This window comes from Solanum stenotomum, chromosome 12, assembly GCF_019186545.1.
Source record: "Solanum stenotomum isolate F172 chromosome 12, ASM1918654v1, whole genome shotgun sequence".
Taxonomy (NCBI): Eukaryota; Viridiplantae; Streptophyta; class Magnoliopsida; order Solanales; family Solanaceae; genus Solanum; species Solanum stenotomum.
In genome coordinates, this window is record NC_064293.1 from 1372098 (window position 1) to 1400093 (window position 27996).

Below are 27996 nucleotides of genomic sequence, written 5' to 3' on the forward strand. Positions count from 1 at the left end.
GTACAGAGCTGTCTAATAAAGAGTATAAGTCCCAAAAGTGGACCACAACAAAGTGTGTCTCAAAAGCAATAAGACTAGCTAAGCAAAAGAAGGAGACATGACAAACCCAAAATGCCAACTGCTCACCCTCATCTCCGAATCACAGCTGCAAAAGAAGGCTGGAACTAATCACCGCTAGTAACTGGTACTGGGACCTGCATCACGAAATAGATGCAAAGTGTAGCATGAGTACCAAAAAAACAAGTACTTAGTATGCATCAAAGGTCGACTGAGCAAAAAAGAGGTAAAAACAATAAGAAAGGATAGAATCTAGACACAGAGAGGTCAAAACAGATATGAAAAGAAAGCACGCGAGCATACCAGAAGTAAACTAACTACAACTGAACTAAACCTAACTGGACCCCCACAAGCCCAGAAGGTACACTCGTGCGTTTAAATAAAACCTGAACGGATCCTCATAAGCCCGACAAGTACACATAATAGCTAAGTTTACTGAGAAAGAAGAAAATCGGGCTCCCAGCCCAAAGTAACCAAGATAATCCATCAGACTCCACCCAGCCAGTAGTGCACTCCCAGCCCAGCTAGAAAGAGTGACCCCAGAGGGCACCCAACCATACAGTCCACTCCCAGCCCAGTTAGAAAGAGAGACCCGAGGGTAAGGTAGCTATCGTGAGTCGTCCTACCATGCAGTCAACTCACAACCCAGCTAGAAAGAGCGACCCGGGACACCCAGCCAGCAGCACACTCCTAGCCCAGCTAGAAAGAGAGGCCCGGGGGCGATCGCCGAAATCACCGAGTCATAGCCAGCGATACGCTCCCAGCCCAGCTAGAAAGAATGACCCCGAGGGTGATGGTATCTCCAATAGGATTCAATCCAACAACATCCATCGTGGAATGGCGTCCACTCCAAGAAATCACAGAAAAAGCTCCAACCTTATACTATCTCAATCCCATGCCTCTAGTGATGCACCGAACCTCCGAGAACACGTAAGAACCACAAAATTAGGGGGAGAAGATACATAAGTGCAACAAGCAACGATAAACGCCTAATCTCAGGCTCAAACTATAAGACTCACGTTTGCTACTCCATTCTACAAGGAGCTAAGTCATCCGAACGAGATCGGTAGAATGTCAAGGCTATCCAGCCCACACTGGTCATAAGTCTAAGGCAATGCTAGCCTAACCTAGACTAAGGACATCACTCTTACAGTTGACAATGAACAAAACATACATCACATAACATATAATCATACAATAGCATTTAGCACATAAACATGCAATTCTACTAACCTGTCTAGCATGGTACTACACCCGAAATATGGTCAATCAATCCTAGCACAAGGTATCTAATCAAAATAAAGTAAGTGACTGGTACCCACCCCCAATTCACTCCAATCCACATTGTTTTACACAATTAAGCTCAATCTAATAGAAAGGAAGTCGTAGCTTACCTTTAAGCCGACCACGCGACNGATGCAAAGTGTAGCATGAGTACCAAAAAAACAAGTACTTAGTATGCATCAAAGGTCGACTGAGCAAAAAAGAGGTAAAAACAATAAGAAAGGATAGAATCTAGACACAGAGAGGTCAAAACAGATATGAAAAGAAAGCACACGAGCATACCAGAAGTAAACTAACTACAACTGAATTAAACCTAACTGGACCCCCATAAGTCCAGAAGGTACACTCGTGCGTTTAAATAAAACCTGAACGGATCCCCATAAGCCCGACAAGTACACATAATAGCTAAGTTTACTGAGAAAGAAGAAAACCGGGCTCCCAGCCCAAAGTAACCAAGATAATCCATCAGACTTCACCCAGCCAGTAGTGCACTCCCAGCCCAGCTAGAAAGAGTGACCCCAGGGGGCACCCAACCATACAGTCCACTCCCAGCCCAGCTAGAAAGAGAGACCCGAGGGTAAGGTAGCTATCGTGAATCGTCCTACCATGCAGTCAACTCCCAACCCAGCTAGAAAGAGCGACCCGGGACACCAAGCCAGCAGTACACTCCTAGCCCAGCTAGAAAGCGAGGCCCGGGGGCGATCGCCGAAATCACCGAGTCATAGCCAGCGATACGCTCCCAGCCCAGCTAGAAAGAATGACCCCGAGGGTGATGGTATCTCCAATAGGATCCAATCCAACAACATCCATCGTGGAATGACGTCCACTCCAAGAAATCACAGAAAAAGCTCCAACCTTATACTATCTCAATCCCACACCTCTAGTGATGCACCGAACCTCCGAGAACACATAAGAACCACAGAATTAGGGGGAGAAGATACATAAGTGCAACAAGCAACGATAACGCCTAATCTCAGGCTCAAACTATAAGACTCAAGTTTGCTACTCCATTCTACAAGGAGCTAAGTCATCCGAACGAGGTCGGCAGAACGTCAAGGCTATCCAGCCCACACTGGTCATAAGTCTAAGGCAATGCTAGCCTAACCTAGACTAAGGACATCATTCTTACAGTTGACAATGAACAAAACATACACCACATAACATATAAGCATACAATAGCATTTAGCATATAAACATGCAATTCTACTAACCCGTCTAGCATGGTACTACACCCGAAATATGGTCAATCAATCCTAGCACAAGGTATCTAATCAAAATAAAGTAAGTGACTGGTACCCACCCCCAATTCACTCCAATCCACATGGTTTTACACAATTAAGCTCAATCTAATAGAAAGGAAGTCGTAGCTTACCTTTAAGTCGACCGCGCGGCTCCAAATCACTTTGCCGGAGCTTTTCCTTCCCAAACGGTCTTTGAACGTTGTCACTCTATCAAATATAGGATTACAACGTTGGTACGGTTGTTTAGACACCAAAATTACAGCAAACGGAGACGAGTCAATTTTGGAGTTGAAACGAAAATTGTGGAACCCGCATTGAACTGTCTGGATTTGACTCCGCCAAGAGACCCAAAACAGTACCCTGAACTTGTGTTTCAAAATGGAACACGATTCGGGGTTTAAAATGTTGCAAAACCCAACATGCAAGAAAACCCACACTTAACCAACTTAAGATGAAAGCATGCAACAAGCTAAACTCAGAATTTACAAAAATCAAAGGGTGCCTTGCAGTCCATGAATACTCCACGACATAGCCTCAATAATTCCCGACACGTGGGACTTCGAATCACCCAAAACCGAGCTAAAATGAGCAAGATATCACCAATTCAAGAAAGCCAAGAATAAAAACTCAAAAAAGGCTTACAATAGTCTGGTTTATCACAATTTTTACGTTGAACAACGTGCACCCAACAACTTTTGATCAGTCTCTAGAAAATACACCAACACAACGAAGTTCCCGCACTTTGAATCGCCTTAATTGGCTGAGAAAGTGTTGATTTTTCTGCTTAAATACACCAGATTTTCAGCATTTTTTGAAAACTTAAAAATTCCGACGGGGCTCTCCGAACTCGTTCGAAACCCCGTGCACTCAAAAAAGATATGCAACCATACCAAATTTGATATTTCAGGCTCAATGGTACAGTCAAAATTTTCATACGAGGTCATCTTGACAAAAAGTGGATCCCACACCCAATCGTTATTTTAAGTCAAAAACCACAAAAGGGCTCGAAATTTTTTTGGAATCCTCGAGATAAAAAAGGAGGTTCAATCTAGACTAAACACGATATTCTGGAGCTAAAAGCGCTGACAGAATTCTCATCCGAGCGCGTTTGCTCAGAATGTTGACTAAAGTCAAACTTAGGCTTAAACTTAAAGTTAAAATGCATAATCGCACCGACTCACACTGAAAACCTCATGAGTCATGCCGACCATGCAACTAGCCTAAAATGGCCCTTCCGAAGCTGATGGAATCGTCAGAATTGGATTCAGATGTCTTCTTCTTGAATTTTTGATCGAAAATGATCGTTCTAGGTTCATAAGCTCTAAAAACACTAAAACTCGCACAATAACCAAACAAACGACCAGGTGACCGAGCTGTGAGTCCCAGCAAGTCATAAATGACTTGGGGTCGCTACAAGAACGCTCTAAACGACACACAAAAGGCAAACCATAGAAATAACCAGGAGGGTCATTACAACATCCACTACTAAAAAGGACTTTCGTTTGCGAAAGTAAGGATTAAGAAGTACCTGAAGGCTCAAACATGTCGGGAAACTGCTCTTGCATCTCCTACTTGGTCTCCCAGGTAGCCTCCTTGACGGGACGATGCCTCCAATGGACCTTAACAACAGGAATGGCTCACGAACACAATCTCCTCACATCAGTAAAACAAAAGGGCAATGTTTATATAGTAATAAATATTTTGAAGCAAACTTCCTGACAATCTAAATCACATAAGTAACATTAATAAATAAAGTAAATCTTTTATCTTGGGCATCAAAAAAACAAATCGTGACAATTTTCTAACTCTTGAAAAGTTTAATAATTTTGAAAAAAGATATTCAGAAGCATATATCTACATCACAAGAGAAATTGTTAACAAAAACAAATGAATTTAGACTACAATAAAAATTAAACGAATACAAATTTCAACTAGCGTTATTACAAGTCATATAGACTTTTCTTTGTAAAAAATACTTAAATATTAAGAAATAGTAAATCAATAAAACAAAAGGGCAATGTTTATATAGTAGTAACTATTTTGAAGAAAACTTCGTGACAATCTAAATCACATAAGTAGCATTGATAAATAAAATTATTCTTTTGTATTGAGCATCAAAAAACAAATCGTGACAATTCTCTAACTTTTGAGAAGTTTAATAATTTTTGAAAAACATATTCAGAAGCATATATCTACATCACAAGAGAAATTGTTAACAAAAACAAATGAATTTAGACTACATCCTGTTAACTTCATATATTGGAACCTTACATATTAATGTATATACTAAGAAAAAAATAATTAGTATATCATCAAAATTATTTTCCTCAATTACTCGAGGTTAAAAGAATATACTTTCTTAGGATAATACAATTTGCTTCATCAAAATAGGGATACCTCATATTCTGCTAAACTTCGAACACGCCCAACGACAATAAATCACAAAAAAAAATTAAATTCAAGAAGAAGAATAGAAGATAAAAAAAAAAATTGTGGTTGAAAAAGAGACGAACCCCCTCTATTTATAGTCAACAAAGGGTAGTATGAACAAGTATTTTTTGTGTCTAATTTGAAAAATCATGATCTTTCCAAAAAGTCATAACTTATTGAAAATGTTCCAACTCTTTGGAAAAGTCTCAACTCATCGAAAAATCACAACCCTTTGAAAAAAGTAGCCACTTATCATAAAAGTCGCAACTCATCGAAAAAGTCACAACCTAAGTTAGAGATATTTTAATAATTTAACATTTAAGTTAAGAGTTCATGCTTTTAAGGTAATATAGAATATATATATATATATATATATATATATATATATATATAATTAAAATGGAAGGAATGTTGTGAGTTGAAATGACCAAAATGCCATAGATAAATAAAAATAATTATCAAAAACAGACATGTTGATAACACATAGTATACCCACACTTGTACTATGGTAGAATTTATGACCAAAATAAATTATTTGGAGTCGGTGTAGAATTGTAAATGATAGCCTTAGTAGTTGGTATATGCATTAGACAGTATCATCAGATTTGATCTAAACATATTTTTTGTTCGCACCATCCGTGTTCCCTAGGATGATGACCTAACAAAAAATACCACAAACCCAACCACAACTGATACAACAAGAACTAAAACAGCTATCATGAAGTTAAAACCAGCTGGGTTTGTCGATTTCTGGTCACTTCTCAAGATTGTAGCAGCTCTATTTTGATTTGAGAGTGAATCGTCTGACTTAGGTAGTAAAGCATACGGGGTTGACACCTCCCGAAATGATTTTGTGGTGGATAATACCAATGCAGGAGCTTCAGCTTCAGGCTCCAAGATTTTTGAAGAATTACTTGGGAACTCTAGAGACATGAGCTCGGCAAAATGATCCACGAGAACCTAACTCAAAGTACCACACATCAGAGTTGAGTTGAAATCATAATCTCAAAATTACCAATATATTTAGTCGCATTGAGTAATAAGGTAAACAATGTCTTAACAAATACTGCTCAAACCACTTCTGTACCAAGTAGACAAATTAATTGCCAAGGCAGATCAACTGCATCTTTAATGTACGGCCGCATATACAATTATCACAGAGAGACAACAAAATGTTCCATTAAAAAACTGAGCAAGTGAGATCAAGGAAGGAGCTTCCTTCAGTACAACAACCATTATAGAGAGGTATTAGATTTTCTTGACAACTTTTAATCCTAAATATGAATAAATTGTCACAAGAAACACATTCCTTGAGGTGAAACACCTACTGAAAAAATGTACAAGAATCATGTATTCTATAACCACACTCGTGTGTTTGTCTTTTAGAGCTGCAAACACGCAAAGACAAGTGCCTGCAGTTTCAGTATAGTTACAGGACTTTGAAGTAGTGCCTATTCCAACAACCTTTCTACATCAAAGGTGTAACTTCTTTTGCTTTAAGGCAAGAAAACAACATAATATAAGGAAAAAATGTCATTTATGTTTAATGGAAGACAAATAAAAGAAATACGGCTGAGTGTAGTATAATTTGCTTCACCAAAGAATATAAAGGGTGCAACTAACTCACCTCAACTGATTCAGATGGTTGTATATAGTCACAGAGGAATGTGTCAGCCAGCCAGGGTAAAAATACTCTTCGAGGAAATGACATACTGCAATGTTTTCTGTTTAAAAAGAAAGTAAACCGTTTCAGCATCGCTAACAAGCCAACTGCTACTGTCCAGTTAACGATAAAGGTCAAAGTGTAATAACTTCAAAGTTGTTTAGCAAAATGAAATACATTTAGCATATTTACAAACCGATAAACCGGGCCGAACCGAGCCATAAGCACCCTTAGTCATAAGACCAGTGACAAAATTACTCTTGTAGTTCTCAATAAGAATATGGTAGAGGAAGTATCAAATTTCATCAGAAAAATGGAGGAAGTATCAAATCCTCAATTTTGAATAAAGTTTATAAAGACACAATTAAATCTCATTAAAATACTAAAGTCCGTACCAGAAAAAAAAATAAAGAACTAGAGAATTTTGCAAACAGATGTTGATGCTATTGTGAAAAATAAGTGAGCAGGGTTAAATCTGGACATCTAGAGGAGAGAATAGATACCATTACACTGTGTTATACCTCTGTAACTGTAAATCAAGTTGCAGAACTGTACTCCCACTTAATATCTGGTTGTTGCTCTCTTCAGTTCTGTCCTCTTTAGAATCTGATTTCCTGTCTGCCTCATCACACATGATATCTAACCTGCTTCTTAGACTCTTAATTATGTCTCCCTAAACACCAAGAAGACCAGATGTTAAATGCTGGAGAAAAAAATCCGTAAGACAACCAGGATCTACGTTCTAGCATTATGCAGAACAAATGTAAGCTAAAAACCAAGTTCACTCTAACCCAAATAGTAAAATATTCCCTTTTTGATATAAAAATCACTGTTACATCCAGAACCAGGTGTACGATGCCTGTGATCTTATGGAGAAAACACAAATGAATCTCTCTGCTTCGAGTAATCCGTCTAATATGCTCTGATAATATGGCTTTTTGAAGCCCAACAAATGGACTGAAATCTAATAGAACATCTTAACATCCATGAATGCAACAGATAAGTAAGAACAGATTTACTGTACTTTTTAGTTCTTAATGTAGGGAACAAACAGCATCAAATGCAAAGTTAAAATACCTTTATGTCAGCCAAAGCTTGAGAAGATGGTTCCTTCGAATTTGAGTAAGCATAGGAGCAGACAGAGCCGCTGAAGACTAGAAGACCTGTAATCTCTTTTTGGCTGCATACTTCACAATAAGAAAATAATTACTGTATAGCAACTAACTCACTTCATCAACTTCAAAAGAAAGGCCAATTGTGTAAATTGGAGAATGTTTACAGACCTTCCAAATACTTATCTTCCATGAAAGGTAGGAGAAATTCAACATCATGTACACCACCTAAATCAAATTGCTCATCCTCATTTGCCTAGAAATGAAAGAAAAAAGGTGAAAATTGTCAAACATAATAACTAAGGAAAGAGACCGGGCTCATATTTTGATAGAGGACAAAAGCAAGCAAATCAAGTATAGAGTAGCAGCCTATATCATATTTTAAGGCCCATTTGATATGTCACTACTCAAGAGCTAGCACTGTTTAGAGTAAAAATTTTCTTTTAGCAATTATTAATTAAAATGAAAGAAAGAGAAAAAACAAGTTGCAACATGAGGTAGTGAAATCATGAGTGGCCATGAGGATGCTTTAAGAGGAAAACTACCATCCAAGTTTAAAAATAGTGGTTGATCTAGACTCATGCCACAAGTCTAGAGTTCATTACCAATTTCCCATCAATCAATGCTTTGGCACCTTTAAGCTCTTTGGCATGAATTGAAATGCCATGATGAAGAATGTCAACCAATCTTTTGCTACTTGAACCCTGGTATATGGGCAACCTGGAAACATGTTGCTCAATCGTGAGACGTTTTTCTGAATTTCTCTGAGATCTCTAAGAAATTCAGTAAAAAGAATAAACAAACATAATTGATTTGAGTAATTAAAAACAAAAGGTAGGACTAGGGAAAACACTTCATGAGTTATATGGCGGTACTAACAAGGTAGCACAAGTTTGAAATGAATCGTTTTTGCAAACATAAACGAGGGGATGGTAACACAAAGTCCTGGATGCACAGCAGTCATTAAGAGCCATGATTCTGGCAGAAAATATCATATTTGACATATCTCTATTTTTATGAAAGTCACAAAACTGAATTGTTTCCACTGGTACAGCGGGTTTACTAAGCTTGTGTGGGGAGATATACCATATAGGGATCACAAGAAAAGGAAGTGCAAAGCTACAAAACAAAGAAGAGAAAGGATCTACTCTAGATGCAACCTCCAGTTCATCATAACATGGAGGGATAATAGTTTTCCAATCACACCTTTATTACGACAAAATGACCCTAACTACTATAAAATGGCTGCAACCAACCAAAGGAAATGTTGAACAGTTTTATTGCATACCACTTGATCAAAAAGGCCTACTCACCCACCACCCACCACCACCACCCCCTCCCCACCCCCCGAAAAAAAGATTTCTTTCTTCTGTCATACTAGTGCAGAAAAATAAACCAAAAGCCATAGTGTGATACAAGCCAATAGCTCAACAACGAAAGTTGCCCAATATTTGAGACAAGCCATTTTTCACTCACAATTTTGGCTAATGTTCTTCAACGACATTAATATGGCACTTCTCCAACCTCTCTAGTGCCAGGGAAAACGGGGAGGAAGTTTTTGCCTCCTCATCAATGTTGTCATGCCAAAAAAGAAATATCCTAACAAACAATCATGCAATTAAAATAACGAACAAATGAGTTGCTTGAGATAGTTGGAATTTCCTTTTTGGTTTGAAATGTGGCACTATGAAATCAAAACGCATGTTCAGTCCAATTCACCGAAGAATGATTTAAAACATGAGCAATTCTAGCAAACAAAAGTTCACCTCAAATCAAAGTCATATGTGCATCGGAATGCCTGACGAGTACTCAGAATTTTTCCCATTTTGAAATCACAAGGTCGTAAATTGCCTGATGTAATATTTGAAGCCAACGAGCAATTTCGACATGTCCACCTGGAATACATCTTATCTCTTAAATCAACAATAAGGGACGATTCGAATATGTTTTTGAAAAGGAAGGGCCTATTTGAATATAAGAACACATAGTTAGACAAGATTACCTCAAGGGACTGTAACCAATGTGCACAAGCAATCTTTCATCCCAATCCACTTCCAACAAAGGGGCCGCTTCAGCAACAGCTTTTGCAGCCTGTACAGTTATTTCATAAGCAAGTGAGAAAGAGAGCAAGAATACAAATAATGACAGAAGTTAACATCGAAAACTAATTATGAGTAATTGAAATTATAAGTTTCATGTTTCATTAAACATTTTCTGGAAGGTAAGTTAACTTCACCGTAAAAGGCATAACAACAGAGACTTACTACATGAGAGCCTCCTATTCCAGAAAATAACACAATAGTGCAGTTATGGTAGAGCCTCGGGTACAGAGAGGAAAATATAGCGTTGACTTCAAGTTATGATAGTAAAACCTGACAAAGAGTGATGGTTGAATTTTTGAATGAGCTCTCATTGGTCCACACATAGATGCCAACCACCTTCATGCCACCCACTAGCATTCTCCCAACCTGAAAGATGCATATATTAAAGCATAAGCTCTACAGAGGATTTACATGATTCATAATATTTTTGATGATTCACTATGATGGCCTTTTCCACAAAATCTGAAGTTAGTGTCAATTGACAAGTTGCCAGCACAACACCCAGATAGTTAGGACGAGAGATATTTCTTAAATCCACTATACCCATTTGAATGTTCTTCCAAACAAAGTTCACATACAAGGCTACAGAGTTGAGAAAACATATGGTAGTTTGTAAAATAGAGGAGGCATTTGCATCAGACAGTGTAGCAGCAGTTGAAGCATTTCTGTTGCATAGTTTGCGGACATCACAGAAAATGAAAGGCACGTTGGTGCAGGCATCAAGGTGCTACTACATGCGCCTCAACACCCACAAGCTCTGTCAAGCAAAGGGCAGCACTAACATTATATACAGCCAGTAACATGATATTTTGACTGTTAGAAGATATCATAGGTGATTTTTACCAAATAAAGATATCATTTTTTTTTAGATGAAGTAAAGATATTGTCATTGATATATTACAACTGGAAGGTATCAAATTACAAATGCAAAAGCCAATAGGGTTTTGAAGCAAAAAAAAAACATGTTAGCTTCTATTACAAAAAAACTCAACTACCATGGAGCTAACAGAGACCCAAAAAACTGTCAATGCTATCAGGAGTAGGAAATTTCAGCTAAACAAAACAACTAAGCATCTAGCTTCCTGCGATTGAGTTGGAGTTGATGCCCCATCAGAACACCTATGGTTTCTTTCTTTTACACAACCCAAGAGATGACTAGATACCACCAAAAAAAAGATATCATATATGATGTGTTTGTGAAGAGGAATATATATTAGAAATCTAGGATTCGAGAACTAATCACTAATCTATACCGGAAACTTGCGACTACATTTTAGCATCTGAATCAAAGATTTTAAAATGGTTCTGAACTAAATGAATATGGACTTTACAACATACATGTCAGTTAGGATTAGAATATACTTTTTATTGGCAGGATCTAAAAGCTCACCAACATGTTGCGGAGCCTTTGGCCGATTCCCCTAAGTAATTAAAGGGCTACGGCTTTCGCGGAATCAAACGAAGGTCAAAGGACCATTCGACTTCATTTCTCAAGAAATTCGCATAGAAGAAGGTCCCGAATTTGAGACTTTCTACACAAAAAATATTCTCTTAAACGAAGGTACGTTTGGAAACATGGTTTGCAAGGATTCATATAGCCTACCCAACTTGTTTGGATCTAAATCATAGTTGTTGTATCACATTTTTTCTCTCTTCATATGCACCTATTTTAAACCAATCCCACACCTGAATTGCACTTCGCAGCAAAGTCCCTAGCGAACAATAGGTTCTTTCATATACTTTTTGCCTTATTTAATACATAGAAATATGCAAATAACAGGCTAGTAGTATAGGCTCACATAGATTCATTTGAGGAAAATACATGGATCTCCCGCAACCAAGGGTGTGGCCTCGTGGTCAATGAAGTGAGTTCAGAACCATGAAGTCTCAAGTTCAAATCTCAGTAGATACAATACACTAGGTGATTTCTTCTCATCTGGCCTAGCCTTGGTAGACAAAATTACCTAATACATATTACTAGTGAGAGGAGGCAGAAAAATTATGGAATTAGTCAAGATGTGTGCAAGCTTGACCAGACATAATGGTTATCAAAAAAATAAAATACATGGATTTCCAGAGTAGTTCATACAAATTCTTCCACACAATTTGGCAGTGAGTGGAAGTAAGTAAGATAGGAGAAGTAGTAACCTAATATAATTCTAGTGCTATAGAATGTGAATTTGTAATTATAAAATAGAGAAGGGTAAAAAGTGAACCTGACGAGCGTGTTCAGCAAGCCAATCTTTGTCAATAAATAATGCGGAAGATTGAGGGAGCGACTTCCCTTTGGATGCCTTTTTCTGATCATCTTTAGCCCCGCCAATTATGGAACATGCCGGCTCACCATTGTCATTCAGCGGTGTTGGGATTAAATCGAATATGAATCCTCGATCTAATTTCCCACTTAAATTCCCAATTACAAGCCCTACCTGTCGAAACAAATTATCCTTATATATATATATATAGCTTTGGTCATTCATACATGAATTTATTATTTTTCTAATATACCTGACAAGGGACTCCAGATTTGCTAAGCCGATTTTCAGCTAGTTTGACCCGACTTTCTTCTCCCACTACTACTTTCACCATCTCTTTCTTTTCTTTGCACTTTGAGCTTTGCACTCTGATATGGAACCACCACTATTATTTATTGAAATTTCTCTAATCGGAAAAGGGTCCAATATAAGTTGCACTATCCTAATTAGGGTGTTGATAAAAAATATATATTATTTTTATTAATTTAGAAAAAGTAACAGACTTTAGTGTGACTTACAAATATAGGTGTTTACAAATTTTATTCACCTCTTAAACAACATTTTGGGGTAGTACAAAGACAAATCCCCAAAAGCGCTATGTAACGAATGTAGCACTGACGTTATCACTTGTAATCTTCGGGTGTATGATAACTTCTTCGAATAAGTGACAGTTATCCGCGGGGTTATTTTGGCAATCAATTGATGACATTTCATCTTCGACCACTTCTTGGAGAACAGAGGTAATCCCAAGTATCTGATTGAAATGAGCCAAGTGTAAATTCAATTCTATTGAGTATTCCTTCTTTAGTCTCCCCAATTACCTTTATTATAAAAATGTGGGACTTCTCCATGTTTGCCTCTAAGCCGGTAACCTGACCTGACTAAAATGTGTATGTGCTTCAACATTTTGGTCACTGACTTAACAAAATAAAACAGTGACACATGGATCTGAACACATAGAAAGCAAATCATTCTCTTAATCATGGTTTGGAAACACATTGGTAGGTGTAAACTAATACACGAGGAAGAGAGAAAATAAACAAACAAATTCCTATTCGGGCTGTTTAGCCATCACAACAGGGAGCATAGCTATAAGTCAATATAGACTACTTTAGTTCTCAAAATGCGAACAGAAACCCTTTTCTTTTTTCTGGAATTTTTACTACAAGGCCTGAGATCATCTTAGAAGTGATAACAGAATCAAAATAAGACGGTCTTGACCATTGAATCTCTTCGATTTAACATACAAAGAAAGAAAGAATAAGAAGAAGTAACCAAGGTAGGTTCAAATCTAATGAAAATAACATTTTGCGATTTTAATCATAAGATGTGAATTACTGCAAGATACAAGAAAGAATTTACCTCTTTCTTTCCAAGCAGCGAGTTGAGAAGACACTCCGAATTCCCAAACCTTAAAGGGGTACTCTTAGGTATCCAAACCGTCTCCGTGAAGAGAGGGGATTTTTATAGGAGAGATTTGAGGGGAATTTCTAGGATAGAACCGAAGTGGGAGAATCCCAAATTCAAAAATCTTAGAGGATAAACAAATTCGTACTATTTTGAACGAAATTGGAAAAGGAAAATCGAAAATCAGAAGGATATTACCATAGAGAAGCTTGAGGCGTCTTTGAGCTCGTGCTATGCAGGCGGAGAGTACGAATTGAAGGAGAAAGGTGGAAAATGACAGATAAAATTGGGAATTAAACTGTTCGTTGGGTTCGCGATGTTGAGCGCATCTTGTTTTGTTGGACTGAAGAATAACAAAATGGGTTTGGGCCTCTGTTTTAGAAGAAGAGTGGGCTGGTCATTGAAAATGGGCCAAATATTGGCTGATTTTACTATGGGTTAATCACATAAATATGCTATATTATAAAAATATTTACCATATATGGCAACATAATTTTTCTAACTAAATATAACATTTTTTTGGAATTAAGAAAATTGTACGGTCTTCGCCTCTTTTCAGCCCTTTTTCCTCTTCTTCTTTTTATTCTTCAGCTTCTTCATCTCAGCCCTTTTTCCTCTTCTTCTTTTTACTCTTCTGCTTCTTCGTCTCTTTCTCTAACATTATTTATCTTCCTCCTCTTCTTTTTTTTCTTCCTCCTTTTTTTTTTTATTCTTCTTTAAACTTTTCATATAAATAACTATCCTCAAATCAGTTTTTGCCCATATTTTTCACTATTTTTACCCAAAAACAAGATGAAAAGAGGAACAGAGAGACCGGAAATTTGTACAAAATCACGTTTTTAAGCAGAAATTTCAAATCTCTAAAATTACAGAAGCAAGAGTTCACCATTGATGGTCATTATAAAGCTTCAAATTTTGAATTCATTATTTGAATTTTACGAATTTGTGATTAGTTTGGATAGGTAGTTCCTACCAAATAATTGAAAACATCGTTTGGAGTTTATATCTCAATTTTAAGAGGGTTTGGTTAAGTTTATAATTGATTTTAGGAGAATACTAGATTGAAACTCAAAAAAGGTGAAATTTATGAAACTGAATCACAATTGTATTAAAGTTATATTAGATATGTTTCATAATTGTATTAAAATCATGAACAATACATTCAGAATACATATTACAAACTTCACTTCTTTTTTAGTGATATCAACCAAAATAATTTAAGTAACAAACTTGTAATACATTTATAACATAGACACAATATATCTTGCAACATCACTCATGTTCTTAGAGATACAAACCAAAATAATTTATAAGACACATATAATACATATTTTATTCATGAATAATACAAGTTTAATCAGTCTATAGAATAGTCTTGTCTTTCGTTAGTACGTTTTTCATTGTTAATTTTCTCATCTAATTCAACTTTAATATTGTGTACTACACTTTTAACGCAAATTTAATTCATTTTGTAGTTTATTATTTGTTACTATTAGATTACTTGTTTAATTCATTATTGATATAAGTTTAATTCACTCTATAGATCATTGTCAGGTGTTTCATTAGTTACAGTTTTTATCCATGCATAGTTCTCTCTTCTAATTCAACTTTAATATTTGTATAATGCACTTTTAATACCAGTTAATTCCTTTTGCGGTTTATTGGTTGATTTGTTATGATTGAATTACTTGTTTAATTCATTATTGATACAAGTTTTATTTAGTTTACAAATCACATAATGCTCTTTCGTTTGCTACATTTTGCATTCATGTTTAATTCGCTTCTAATTCAACTTTACTATGTGTGTAATACATTTTTAATTCAAGTTTAATTCATTTGGCAGTTTATTATGTCTCTTCATTTGTTACGATTAGATTACTTGTCTAATTAATTATTGATACAAGTTTTATGCAGTCTACGAATCATTGACTGCTCTTTCGTTTGCGATTAGTTTGGATAGGTTGTTGTTACTACAAATAATTAAAAATATCGTTTGGAGTTTATATCTCAATTTTAAGAGGGTTTGGTTAAGTTTAGGATTGATTTTAGGAAAAATATTAGATTGAAGTTCGAAAAGGATGAAGTTTACAGAACTATATCGCGCTTGTATTAAAGTTGTATTATTAGATATGTTTCATAATTGTATTAAAATCATGAACAATACATCCTACATTTATAATACATATTGCAAACTTCACTCCCTTTATAATAATATCAGCTAAAATAATTTAGGTAACACAGTTATAATACATTTATAATAAATGCACAATACATTTTTAATACATATTGCAAACATTACTCACGTTCTTAGTGATACAAACCAAAAGTAATTTATAAGACATATAATACATGTTTTATTCATGAATAATACATTTATAATACGTATTGCACACTTCACTCCTTTCTTACGGATACCAACAAGAATAATTTAGGTAACACACTAATGGAGTAATACATTTATAAGACATGCACAATACATTTTTAATACATATTACAACCATCGCTCATTTTCTTAGTGATAAAAGCAAAAATAATTTGTAAGATACATATAATATAAGTTTTATTCATGAATAATACAAGTTTAATTCAGTTTATAGATAGTTGTCTTGTCTTTCGTTAGTTACGTTTTTCATTCATTCTTAATCCTCTCTTATAATTCAACTTTAATATTGTGTAATACAATTTTAAAGCATTTTAATTTATTTTGCAATTTTTTGATTTATTTGTTACTATTGGATTACTTGTTTAATTCATTATTGATACAAGTTTTATTCTATAGATCATTGTCTAGTCTTTCATTAGTTACGTTTTCTATTCATGATTAATTCTCTCTTCCAATACAACTTTAATATTTGTGCAATACACTTTTAAATACAATTTTAATTCATTTTGCAATTTATTGGTTGATTTGCTACGATTGAATTATTTGTTAAATTCATTATTGATACAAATCCATTCAGTTTACAGATTATAGAATGCTCTTTCGTTTGCTACATTTTGCATTCATGTTTAATTCTCTTCTAATTCAACTTTAATATGTGTTTAATACATTTTTAATTCAAGTTTAATTCATTTTGCAATTTATTATGTCTCTTCATTTGTTACGATTAGATTATTTATTTAATTAATTAATTATGATACAAATTTAAATAATTCTACAAATCATTGACTACCCTATGAAAGAAAGTAGAGAGAAAAAAAGAAAGGGGAAAAAAGCAACAAAAAGAGAGAGAGAAAAAGAAAGCAAGAAAGAAACAGTAACAAAAAGAAAATAAAGGAGAAAGAACGACATAAATAAAAAAGAGAGAAATAGCGAGAATGAGAAATAAAAATTAAAAAGCTGAGAGGAAAAAAAGAGAAAGAGGCGAGAGAGAAAAATCTAATAAAATATATAGTATTGTTATATATTGCTATAAATGGTAATAATTAAAGAGTATATTTAAAATAAGCAATTAGTTTATAAAAGAGATCCACTCAAGTAATTAATCATTTTACTAAGTTAGAGGTCCAATTCTTACAAGAAGGGGAAATTTCATATATACCCACAAGAATAAATTTAATTAGGCTCCGTAGCTAATTGTGACTGAAATTTGGTGGATGTCATTTGAAAGGGCACCAAAAAGGGAGTCAGTTATTAACAACAGTAGGCGTTGATGCAAACAACATGTATCTTATTGCATTCGCAATAGTGGAAGGTGAATTGAAGGAAACATGGAGATGATTTCTTACACTTCTTGATGAGGACTTATGAATCTCACAAAACCATGTTGCATGGGCTTTCATTTCTGACAAGTAAAAGGGTTTAATATCTGCATTTGATGAAATAATGATAGATATTGCGCACAGATTTTGTATGAGGCATCTAAACAACTATTTCAAAACTGAAGGTCTTGGAGGACAAACAATGAAAGATATCCTATAAAAAGCTACCAGGCTTTTCTGATGAGCTTGTCTCCTCTGTCTCCTAGTAGTTTTTTGATAGCCATTTGCTGTCCCTTACAGCCTTTGAGTAGGGGTATCTGGGGTTTACTAGTCTTGGTAAACTTGTCTATCTTAAATGCTAAATCGTACCATCCAGCATTCAAGACTGGTTCTGGAATAATGGTAACAGATCTACCCCCCGCATTAATAGCTACAATGCTCATATATCTCCCATATTCATTATGTTTCCTAGCGCAGAAATATTTCTCTTTCCTTTCAGTACATCTCCATCTCCTTGTGACTTTCTTCTGATCAGTGGAAGCTTCTCTTAGCAGGAAAACGATCCATTCCATCACCTTACTGCTCACGGTAGTTCTACTCATCATTCTTCGACTTCTCTCCACCCACTCGTACCAAACAGAGCCTTCATCATTCCATTTGGTAATATCAAAAGACTTGAAACCAGCATTAAAATAAATCCTATTTTCCCCCATGGCCTGACTAAGCAAGAGGGTAGAAAGAAAAGAAGGGTAATCACAGGAAGAAGGTAGAAAGAAAAGAAGGGTAATCACAGGAGGTAATTACCAGAGACAATAGGTGTGTGGAAGGAATTCCGGAGGAAGGGTGCCGGAGGAGAGAGGGTTCTCCCACCTAGGAGGGAGGAGAGAGAACTGCCTCGAGAAATGTGCCAGAGAGCATTCTTATGTTTGTAGGTGTCTTGTAGGGTATCTGGAGAAGGCCAGCAAAGAGAAACCTTCTTTGTCTGAAATCAGAAAGTGGTCATCTTATGAATGGAAGAAGGCCTTCGGAGTCGATATTTACGAGCTATACGGTGACATGTTCCTTTTTGAATTTCCCAATAAATTCATGGTGGAACAAACTCTTCAAGGTCAGTGGAAATGGAGAAACCAAAGTTTCAACCTAGAATGGTGGAGCCCAGTTGTAGGCTGCATGCCGATCTCCGTGGAAGTTAACAAAACTTGGATAAAAATTATAGGGATCCCCCTACATCTGTGGTCACAACAAGTATTTGAAGAAATAGGGCAACTTTGTGGTGGTTGGGTGGCAACGGAAGAGGAGGCAGAGTTGAAGAACCATATGAAGTGGGCAAGAATTTTGGTTGCAAACAGTGGTAGAAATATTCCGAAAGAGGTTTTGATTTTGCGTGGCGGAATCAGATACCATTTTCCGATATGGGTCGAAGGCAAAGCAAGATATGAAATCTTGCCGGAAAAAGTTTTGAATCTAGCCGGAGAAGAAGATAACAATTTGAAATCAGGGTATGTTATGGACCAGCAGTTAATAAGGAGTAACATCTGTACTAGAGTACAGAAATCCCCTTTCACTAGGGATCCTAGTACAGATAACCATGTGGGGAATGGAAAGTTGACAGCTGTGGTGGGTACCCATTGAGCCATGTGAGAATCATGTGACCTCTTTAATGAAGGAATCTATTATGGGCCTTAGGTCTAGGCCAGAACAATTAAATGAAGAGTATAATGGGCCAGATCCAGCAAGCCTATTTATTTTTAATAGCATATCCAATTCCACCCAGCCCAATCCAGATTGGATTCTTCAAGATAAAGAAACACAGTTCTGCCAAAAGACAATGCAGGTAGCTCACCAGAATACTGAGAAGGAGATAACAACAGCAGATTCGAGTGGTATTTTAGGGGACGTGGTTGTGCTCAATATGGGAGAATCAGAGTCGCAAGTTCCATTTGGGGAGGTGATGATTGGGAGGGAGGAAAAAGAGGTATGCAATAGTGAAGACCAGAGAACTTTGACATCTGATGAAGAATGGGAAGTCGAAGAAGCAGAGCCACTATACATGCAACAGCAACTGTTAATCACAGAAAAAGAGAGAAGTTTCTGCTTGGGTGAAACAGAATGTGATCAAACTGGGAAAATTGTTGGGGGCTGACTTCCAAGGTCATGAAGAGGAAGCTATGGAACTGTTACTACAGGTGGACAGTGCCAGACAAGCCAGACACCAAGAAGCTGTAGCTGTAAGCAAGAAGAAAAGGTTCAAAGGCTCTAATGAATTGAAAAGTTTAGTAGCTTTTGATGTGAAGTTCAAAAGTGGGGGGTGTAGAGATAAGGGGAGAAACTTTCTAACTATTTCTTGATGCAATTTAAACTTGTCTCTTGGAATGTAAGGGGTTTGAACAGTAGGGACAAACGGAGGGTTGTCAAGAACATTATGGGGGACTGGAAAGCTGACATTATTTGTCTTCAAGAAACCAAACTACAGGGGGATCTTACTGGGCTAGTAATGCAGATTTGGGGTGGTAGATGGATCAAAATGGCATGTTTGGAAGCTAGTGGGACAAGAGGAGGGATAATGATGCTTTGGGATAGTAGAATATGGAAAGGGGAAGTTCTAGAGATCGGGACATATACCCTTACCTGTAAATTTGAATCACAGGTGCAGGACTTCTCATGCCATATAACAGGAGTATATGCTCCAAATTGCTATGTGGAAAGAAGACTAGTATGGGAAGAAATTGGCTCTATCAGAGGTTTAATAGAAGGTCCATGGGCAGTTTGTGGCGATTTTAATGAGGCTAGATATGTCTCGGAAAAGGGGAACTGTATCAGGAGAACAATAGGGATGCGAGAGTTCTCTGATTTGATCGAGGATCTAAACCTAGTTGATCTTCAACTAGAAAATGCAAAGTTCACCTGGTTCAAAGGGGATAACCACCTGATAGCTTCAAGAATTGACAGGGTCTTGGTATCTCAAGAGTGGGATGATGCTTTTAGCAACTTGAAACAGTACACTATGCAGAGAATATTATCAGACCACTCTCCAATCACACTCCAAGGTGGTTCCTGGAAGAAGAGCAAGAGCTATTTTAAGTTTGAGAACTGGTGGTTAGGGACTGAAGGTTTCATTGACAGAGTAAGGACATGGTGGAACTCTTTTGATTATACTGGGAGGCCTGATTACATCCTTGCATCCAAATTAAAAGCGCTGAAACACAAACTGAAGGAGTGGAGCAGAAGTGAGCAAGGGAATCTAGGCCAACAGAGGAAATCTTTACTTGAAAAGCTGGCTGCTATGGAAAACATTGCCACTGATAGAGGTCTAACTGAGGATGAGGCAACAGAAAAGGCAAGGTTACTCCTGAACTTGGAGGATCTGATAAAAAATGAGGAGATCTACTGGAGGCAAAGATCAAGATCAATTTGGTTAAAGGAAGGGGATAAGAACACCAAGTTCTTCCATAAGATAGCTAATGCACACAAGAGGTACAATAACATAGACCAACTGCTAGTCCAGGGGAACATTGTCCAAGAACCAAAAAGAATCCAAGGGGAAATAGTGGAGTTCTATCAGAAGCTTTATACAAAGGAGTTGCAGTGGAGACCTGCCAACAATTTTTTAAATTGCCCAAGGTTGACAGGGGAGGAAAAGGAGGATCTTGAAAGAAGCTTTGACGAGGAAGAAGTTCTGAGGTGTTTAAAGCAGTGTGCAACTAATAAAGCACCAGGACCAGATGGCTTTACTATGGGGTTTTATATCAAATGCTGGGAGGTGGTGAAAGGTGACATAATGGAGACTTTTCAACACTTCCATGAACAAGGGAGGTTTGAAAGAAGTCTGAATTCTACATTCATAGCCCTAATCCCAAAGAAGAAAGGTGCAAAAGAATTGAGGGATTTTAGACCTATTAGCTTGATAGGTAGTTTGTATATGATCTTCTCAAAAGTGCTTACTGAAAGGTTGAAAAAAGTGATGTCCAAGCTTGTCGGTTCACAACAATTAGCTTTTATTAAAGGGAGACAGATAATGGATGCCGTCCTCACAGCTAATGAAGTTGTAGATTCCAGGTTGGTCTCAAAAAAACCAGCAATTCTATGCAAATTAGACATTGAGAAAGCATATGACCATGTCAATTGGGACTTTCTTATGGGAATGCTAGAGAAGATGGGATTTGGCCACAAATGGAGACAGTGGGTTAAATTTTGCATATCTTCAGCGAACTTCTCAGTATTGGTAAATGGCTCTCCAGCAGGATTTTTTAGGTCACAGAGAGGTCTTAGGCAGGGTGATCCCTTATCACCCTTCCTTTTCATACTAGTCATGGAGGGACTCAACAATATGATCAAGAATGCATGCAATGAAGGATGGCTGAGAGGTTTTGAAGTTGCTAGAGCTGGAAGGGAAAGTCTAGAGATCACTCATTTACTATATGCAGATGACACCCTAATTTTTTGTGATGCTGAGGAAGACCACCTTAAAATATTGAAACTGATTCTAGTTATTTTTGAAGCTATGTCTGGGCTACATGTCAACTGGAGGAAAAGCTTCTTGTATCTAGTAAATGAAGTACCAAACATGGAAATTTTGAAGTCAATATTGGGAGGTGAAGTGGGTGTCCTCCCAACCACATACTTGGGTATGCCTTTGGGGGCAAAATCCAACTCTATGGAAATCTGGGATAGGGTGATTGAGAAGTGTGAGAAGAGGCTAGCAAGGTGGAAGTCTCAGTACCTTTCACTAGGGGGGAGACTAACTTTGATTAATTTTGTACTTGATGCACTTCCAACATATATGATGTCATTATTTCCTATCCCACCGGGAATCATCAATAGGTTGGATAGCATCAGGAGAAAATTTTTATGGCAAGGGAACAAGGAAAGGAGAGGATATCACTTAGTCAAATGGAAAACTGTGATCACCGAAAAGAGAGTTGGGGGTTTGGGGATCAAGAACATGAAGAACCAGAGTAAAGCTTTGAGGATGAAGTGGCTTTGGAAGTACTCAAATGATAATCATAATCTGTGGGGCTCAGTCATAAAGGCAAAATATGAAGAGAGTGATGGTTGGATGACAAAGGAGGTTACCACCCCTTATGGTGTTAGCTTATGGAAATCCATTAGAGAACTTTGGAATGAATTCAAACCTAACACCAAGATCAAAGTGGTAGATGGCATAAAAACTAGGTTTTGGAAGGATGATTGGCATGCAGAAGGAAACATGGAGACTCTCTTCCCTGACATCCACAATTTAGTTCTTCAGCAACAAAGTACTATAGCTGACTTATGGACTCCTCAAGGGTGGAATTTTGTATTTAGAAGACTCCTCAAGGGTGGAATTTTGTATTTAGAAGACACCTCAATGACTGGGACATTCCAAGAGTAACTGAATTTTTTAGAAGCATTGATCAATTTAGTGGTCTGGAAATGGGGCGAGACAGATTGCAGTGGTTGGGAAACAGTAAAGGGATTTTTAAAATAGGTGCAGTGTACAAGAAGTTGAATCATCCAAATCTGCAGCTACTCAAGTGGCCCTGGAAACAGATATGGAAAGCCAAGATCCCCTACAAGGTGTCTTGCTTTGTGTGGTTATTGGCTAAAGAAGCAGTATTGACACAGGAGAATTTAATGAAGAGGGGAATTACACTTTGCTCTAGATGTTTTTTCTGTGGGAGAACTGCAAAACAGTCAATCATTTGTTTATCCAATGCGAAGTCACTGGCCAGTTGTGGAATTTGTTCCTGAGACGTAAAAGCATCTCCTGGTCCATGCCTGGGAGAATTTCAGAGGCTCTATTTAGCTGGGAAGAAGCAGGGACACAAGCAAAAAACAGAAGTAATTGGAGAATTGTTCCTGCAACTATTTGGTGGACAATATGGAAAGAGAGGAACCTTAGAGTTTTTGAGAATAGGGAGAGTAGTACGCAACAAGTTAAACTGAATTGCATTTTGACTCTGTGTTTTTGGTGTAATCAAATTTACTCTAATGATACCGTCTCTATCATTGATGTCTTAGACTCATTATAGGGATAGGTCGGTATTATTAGAGTTTCCTTATGTAAATACGGGTTTCAGTACATAGGTTGTACTGTTCTGCAGAAATAGAAACAATTACCATTTTCAAAAAAAAAAAAAGATACCAGGCAAAACATGAATTCTATAGAAGGGATGGAAAAATTAGAATCAAAAGCCCCTGAATGATTTAGTAATAAACCTCCCATCCACAGATCCACTATTCAAGGGCTTTTTTTCTTCTTTCCAAAATGTGATGTATTATTAAACAATTTGTGAGTCATTCAACAGTGTACTATTACATGCAAAAGATAAGTATATTTGGACAGTGCTTGAATTAATTAGGATCTATATGATGTCCAGACTTCAAAAGAAACAAGGATAGTATGATGAAGTATTGCTAGTGAATCTGTGCGGAAATCGTGTTAAAGCTAGAGGAAAATAAGGCTAAAGCTGCTAAATGTATTGCCACTAAATCTGACCAATTCTACTATCAAATTGAGGACATCTATCTTAGACTATTCTCCGTCGATCTTATGGAGAAGACCTGTTTTTGTAAGAGATGGGATTTAATAGGAATACCTTGTATTCATGCTATTGCAGCTATATGGGTTAAGAGGATGAACCCAAAATATATGCTCATGAATGCTACACAGTTGAGCAGTACATGAAAAGTTATAGTCCATCTATCTTGCCAATTGCCAGCATTGAGCAATGGCCTAAGATAAGGATTGAACCACCTCTGCCACCCATATACAAAGCACAACCAGCCAGACCAAGAAACTAAGGAAGAGAGGAATTGATGAGACAATTAAAAAAAAATCAGCTTCTAGAAAGCGTACCTTGTTATAAACATCCAGAAAGGGCAGAAAAAGAAGTGTGAATCATGTGGAAAAATTAGAGCACAACAGTAGAGAGTGCCCTATTCTTATGGGAAGTAACCACTCTGAAGTTCAACAAATACCAGTCCTTCAACAAGTCAAAATAGAAGGCCCTTCTACACTTAGATGCAATACCAGAAGTAAGTAATCAAATAAAATGATTTTCTCCACAAGGATAATGATAATAAAAATAAATGTTTTCTTATTGTATGTTTCAAACACCATTATTGAGAGTGTGATATCAATGCAGATCAGCTTCTCATTTGTAACTGAACAAATTGTAATTACCTTTTCTTATTATCTACTTATGTTGTTTGTATCAAACCTAACGAGCTGACTTATTTTCTTTTGTATATTGTAGGACAATCAACTTAACAAACTACCAAGTATATCACAAGACCACTTGAGGAGTTCTGCATTCATTTTAGAAGATACTAGTGACCATTCCAGAGAAGGTACAAGGCCACTCTTCATCGAGAGAATGGGAAAACAATATGTTCCACCATCAAGATTACAAGAAGCACTTTCTCAAAGTAGCAAAGAGAGTGGGAAGTAACTAACGAGCAAGAAGAAAAATGTTCCTTGAATAAAGAAGTCAAGTTAATCATACTCATGGATGATTGAGTTTTCCTTTTTAAACTGTATGCAACTTAGATATTTATCTTTACATTGTCAGTCTTCATAATAGTTCTTAAATATATCGCAAGTAAGGAAAAAATTTGGATTCCACGAGAATAAAATCTCCAAAAGACAACAGAATCAATTCATTTAATTCTCATGAGAATTTGAAGTTACTGGTTTAGAAAATTTGCATCAGCTTTAAGTTAAAAAATAATTAGTTTACTGAGTTGCTTTACACTATCAATTTAAGCATGTATATATTCAAAGTGCGGTAAAATTGTATAATTTTATGTCTAATTAGAACTTTATTTCCTTAATATAAATCTCAATTAACCATCCAAAAAACTAAGTACATTTCATGGGTTATCTCCTTATCGATTCAGTTATGCCATCCAAAAAACTAAGTGCATTTCACGGGTTATCTCCTTATCGATTCAATTGCATAAACATAAACCATGAAAGGGCTTCCACGGTTCATTTTTGTTTCTAATAGAACACGAATTTATATCCAACATTCTAGGAAATAAGAATTAATTCTCAATGTATACCTAAATTGAATACTCACATTGGATTAGTATAGTATCTGAGATGCTGAAAAAAATTAAGAGAAGAGAGGATTAATACCACTAATACAAAGCATCACTCAAATACGAGAGCAGGCTAGTGGAGATCTGTATAAAATGTTGACGTAGAGAGATGTAATCACTTGATCTGTGTTGCAATTCTCTCTAAAAGTTGTATCAAACACTCACCAAACCTGAAAACAACAATGTAATTAGCTTGAAATGATGATCGACTAATCCAGGATATGATCAGATGAAAAAAGCAAGTGAAAATGTGTAATAAAAAAGTACACATTTATTGTGTGCATTGATAATAAACCCACAAACTTGTCGCTAAACATTTGTTGTGTCACATCTTTATTATAATTTACTTGATCTTAGGTATTGAAATACATAGGCGTGAAAATGGGGGGAAAACAAATGGCTGGTCTATCAGCGATAACAGATATAAAGTGCACCAAATACTTAATAAAATTCCATGAAACATTACTTACTCTAAAACTGTGGACACCAATATTGCCATCAAAATTAAGCACAACATGATTAGATACTTGAATATAATGTTAAGAAGAAGCAACCAAAAATGTTATGTCAAACAAGAATAATAACCAAAATTGTACTTCATGCGACATTGATTCAGAGAGGATGCAATCCATAACAAGAAACCCAACAATTGATTAAGTTGACATTTACCTTCATAACATCATTTGGACATATATACTAAAATTACAAGTGTGTGTTAACTGAATTAACTCTATTTCAACTAAGCTTTTGGCAAAGATGCAGCCTTCCTTGATGAAGTACATTCATGCCTCTCTAATATGGAGGGAAGGGGGGCACGATCTCTTTCAAGACCTATTCTCCAAAAGAAGGCTAAGTACGTGATGACACATTCCTTTTGAGATATTTGGACTCACAAATACTGATCATTTCACAGAAAAGAGATTTATGACCTTAAGGGGGCCTAGATATAATGACATAAATTTAATCCTATAACCATGGATATGCCAGATACTAAAAGACAAACATTTCACATACACAACCAAATATAAATTTAACAGTTATCCTAAAGGAAACATACAATCAGGAGAAAAGTAAACTCAAAACATATTTTAAGTATCAGGACATTTATTTTCAGTTAAAAGATTAACATAGATTCAAACAACTAAGATTGGGGCAAGAAACTTTAAAAGTATTAACATATATGAATACAGGATAACATATCTGGACATTTTCCATAGAATACTTAGCGCATTCGAACCATTCACAATTACAGATATACAAAACTACTACATTAAATATTGAATGCATCATTAAGAAAACTAACCAGTGATGAGACCAAGATTATAATAAGGAAGCACACTTTGATGTTCCAGTAACTCAGTCAACCGTGTCCGTAATTCGTATCCGATCCTCAACAGATCAAGATCACAAGAATCTCAAGAATTCTGAGCAGTGCTTATGTCGAGGAAGATATAAGTATAAAGCAATCAAGGTTATCTAATGCTTAGCAACCAGCAGGAAACAGAAAATAATAGAGAAAGAATGATGTTTTCTATCAATATCCAAAGGAAAGATAGGTCCTTTAGAAATATCGAGGCCTTCTAGTTATATTGTAAAAGAGGAAGAGAGCCTTTTGGGATCTTTCATCGGTGATCCGTGATTAGTTATTCTATGGAGAGAAATAGAACTCAAGGGCTATTTTTCCAGTGATCTTTGTATCAGTTATTCTTTTTGAGGGAAAGAAAGCTCGAGGGCTGCTGTTCATGATCCCATAGAAAGAGAAGAATGCTCCTTATATAGTAAAATAGAGACTTAACAGTAAAATGCAAGGAATCAATTAGAGCTAAATCAGGGAAATATCTTTCCTTTATTAACAAAATTGAATCAAGATAAATGCAAGAAATCAAACTGAATTTAACAAATGTCGAGACTATCACACGATTTCATATCAGATCACTAAAATCGCTCCTTGTAGTACAACAATTCAATCAATTAGGACAACTTACCATAATTAACAAATAGTAACATTGTTTCAGCGAGCAATCAAAGGAAACAGACGAGAAGTCATGAATCACGGAAGGTAATAAATTCAGCCACAAAGAGTAGGCTGTCATAATTTGAATTGATATGAAAAGAAGCAAGTAAAAATGGAAGTGATCATAGGTTACTAAGAATTAAGAATGTTCACAAGCTCACCAAAATTAAGTACTGAATTTGCCACAAATTCAAATTTAAGCAAATAACTTTAAAACACGGTTCAGAAATAATTAAAGGTTATCGTTTAAAGGAAAGGAAATAGACATGTAATTGAATAATCAAATCTCACAGTGGCAGTGTATAATCAATGAGCAAAAATCATAGAAAAGTTCAAGGTTGAACCAGAATTCACAACATTTGTGGACAAGTATCAGACGAACTTAAACCCAAACCTGACCTAATTTCAAATCTCAGGACCATTCATGAATCTAAATTAATCGAGCACACAATGAATAGCTAAATGATTATACCATGGACAGATTCTTACAGTCATAAAATGATCCTTCGATAAGGAGCCTCTGGTGCTTAGGTACAGAACTTTCTCTGTAGTAGGTTGTGATGCGGTTATGCTCGCCTCGCTGGTGTCAGGCGGAGATGAGAGGACAAGGGACATCTGAAGCTGGCGATACTCGCCAGTCTTTT

At 36.3% G+C, this 27996-nt stretch overlaps 1 protein-coding gene across 2 annotated transcripts; it reads right to left on the reverse strand.

Moving 5' to 3' along the window:
* Positions 1–5467: 5467 nt before the first annotated feature.
* Positions 5468–27978, reverse strand: LOC125846715 (uncharacterized). Of its 2 annotated transcripts, XM_049526293.1 has the most exons (14): positions 27842–27978; positions 25376–25508; positions 24092–24218; positions 12398–12512; positions 12106–12318; positions 10160–10255; positions 9790–9878; positions 9554–9682; positions 8393–8507; positions 7959–8043; positions 7753–7862; positions 7197–7348; positions 6640–6736; positions 5468–5972 (listed from the first exon to the last, which is right to left on the reverse strand). In XM_049526293.1, exons 3-14 carry the CDS (start codon positions 24103–24105, stop codon positions 5658–5660), a joined length of 1530 nt encoding a protein of 509 aa, XP_049382250.1. In that variant the 5' UTR covers positions 24106–24218; positions 25376–25508; positions 27842–27978; the 3' UTR covers positions 5468–5657. The 2 variants fall into 2 exon arrangements, with proteins under 2 accessions (XP_049382250.1, XP_049382251.1); XM_049526294.1 differs by lacking the exon at positions 27842–27978 and having other exon boundaries at positions 25376–25544.
* Positions 27979–27996: the final 18 nt, after the last annotated feature.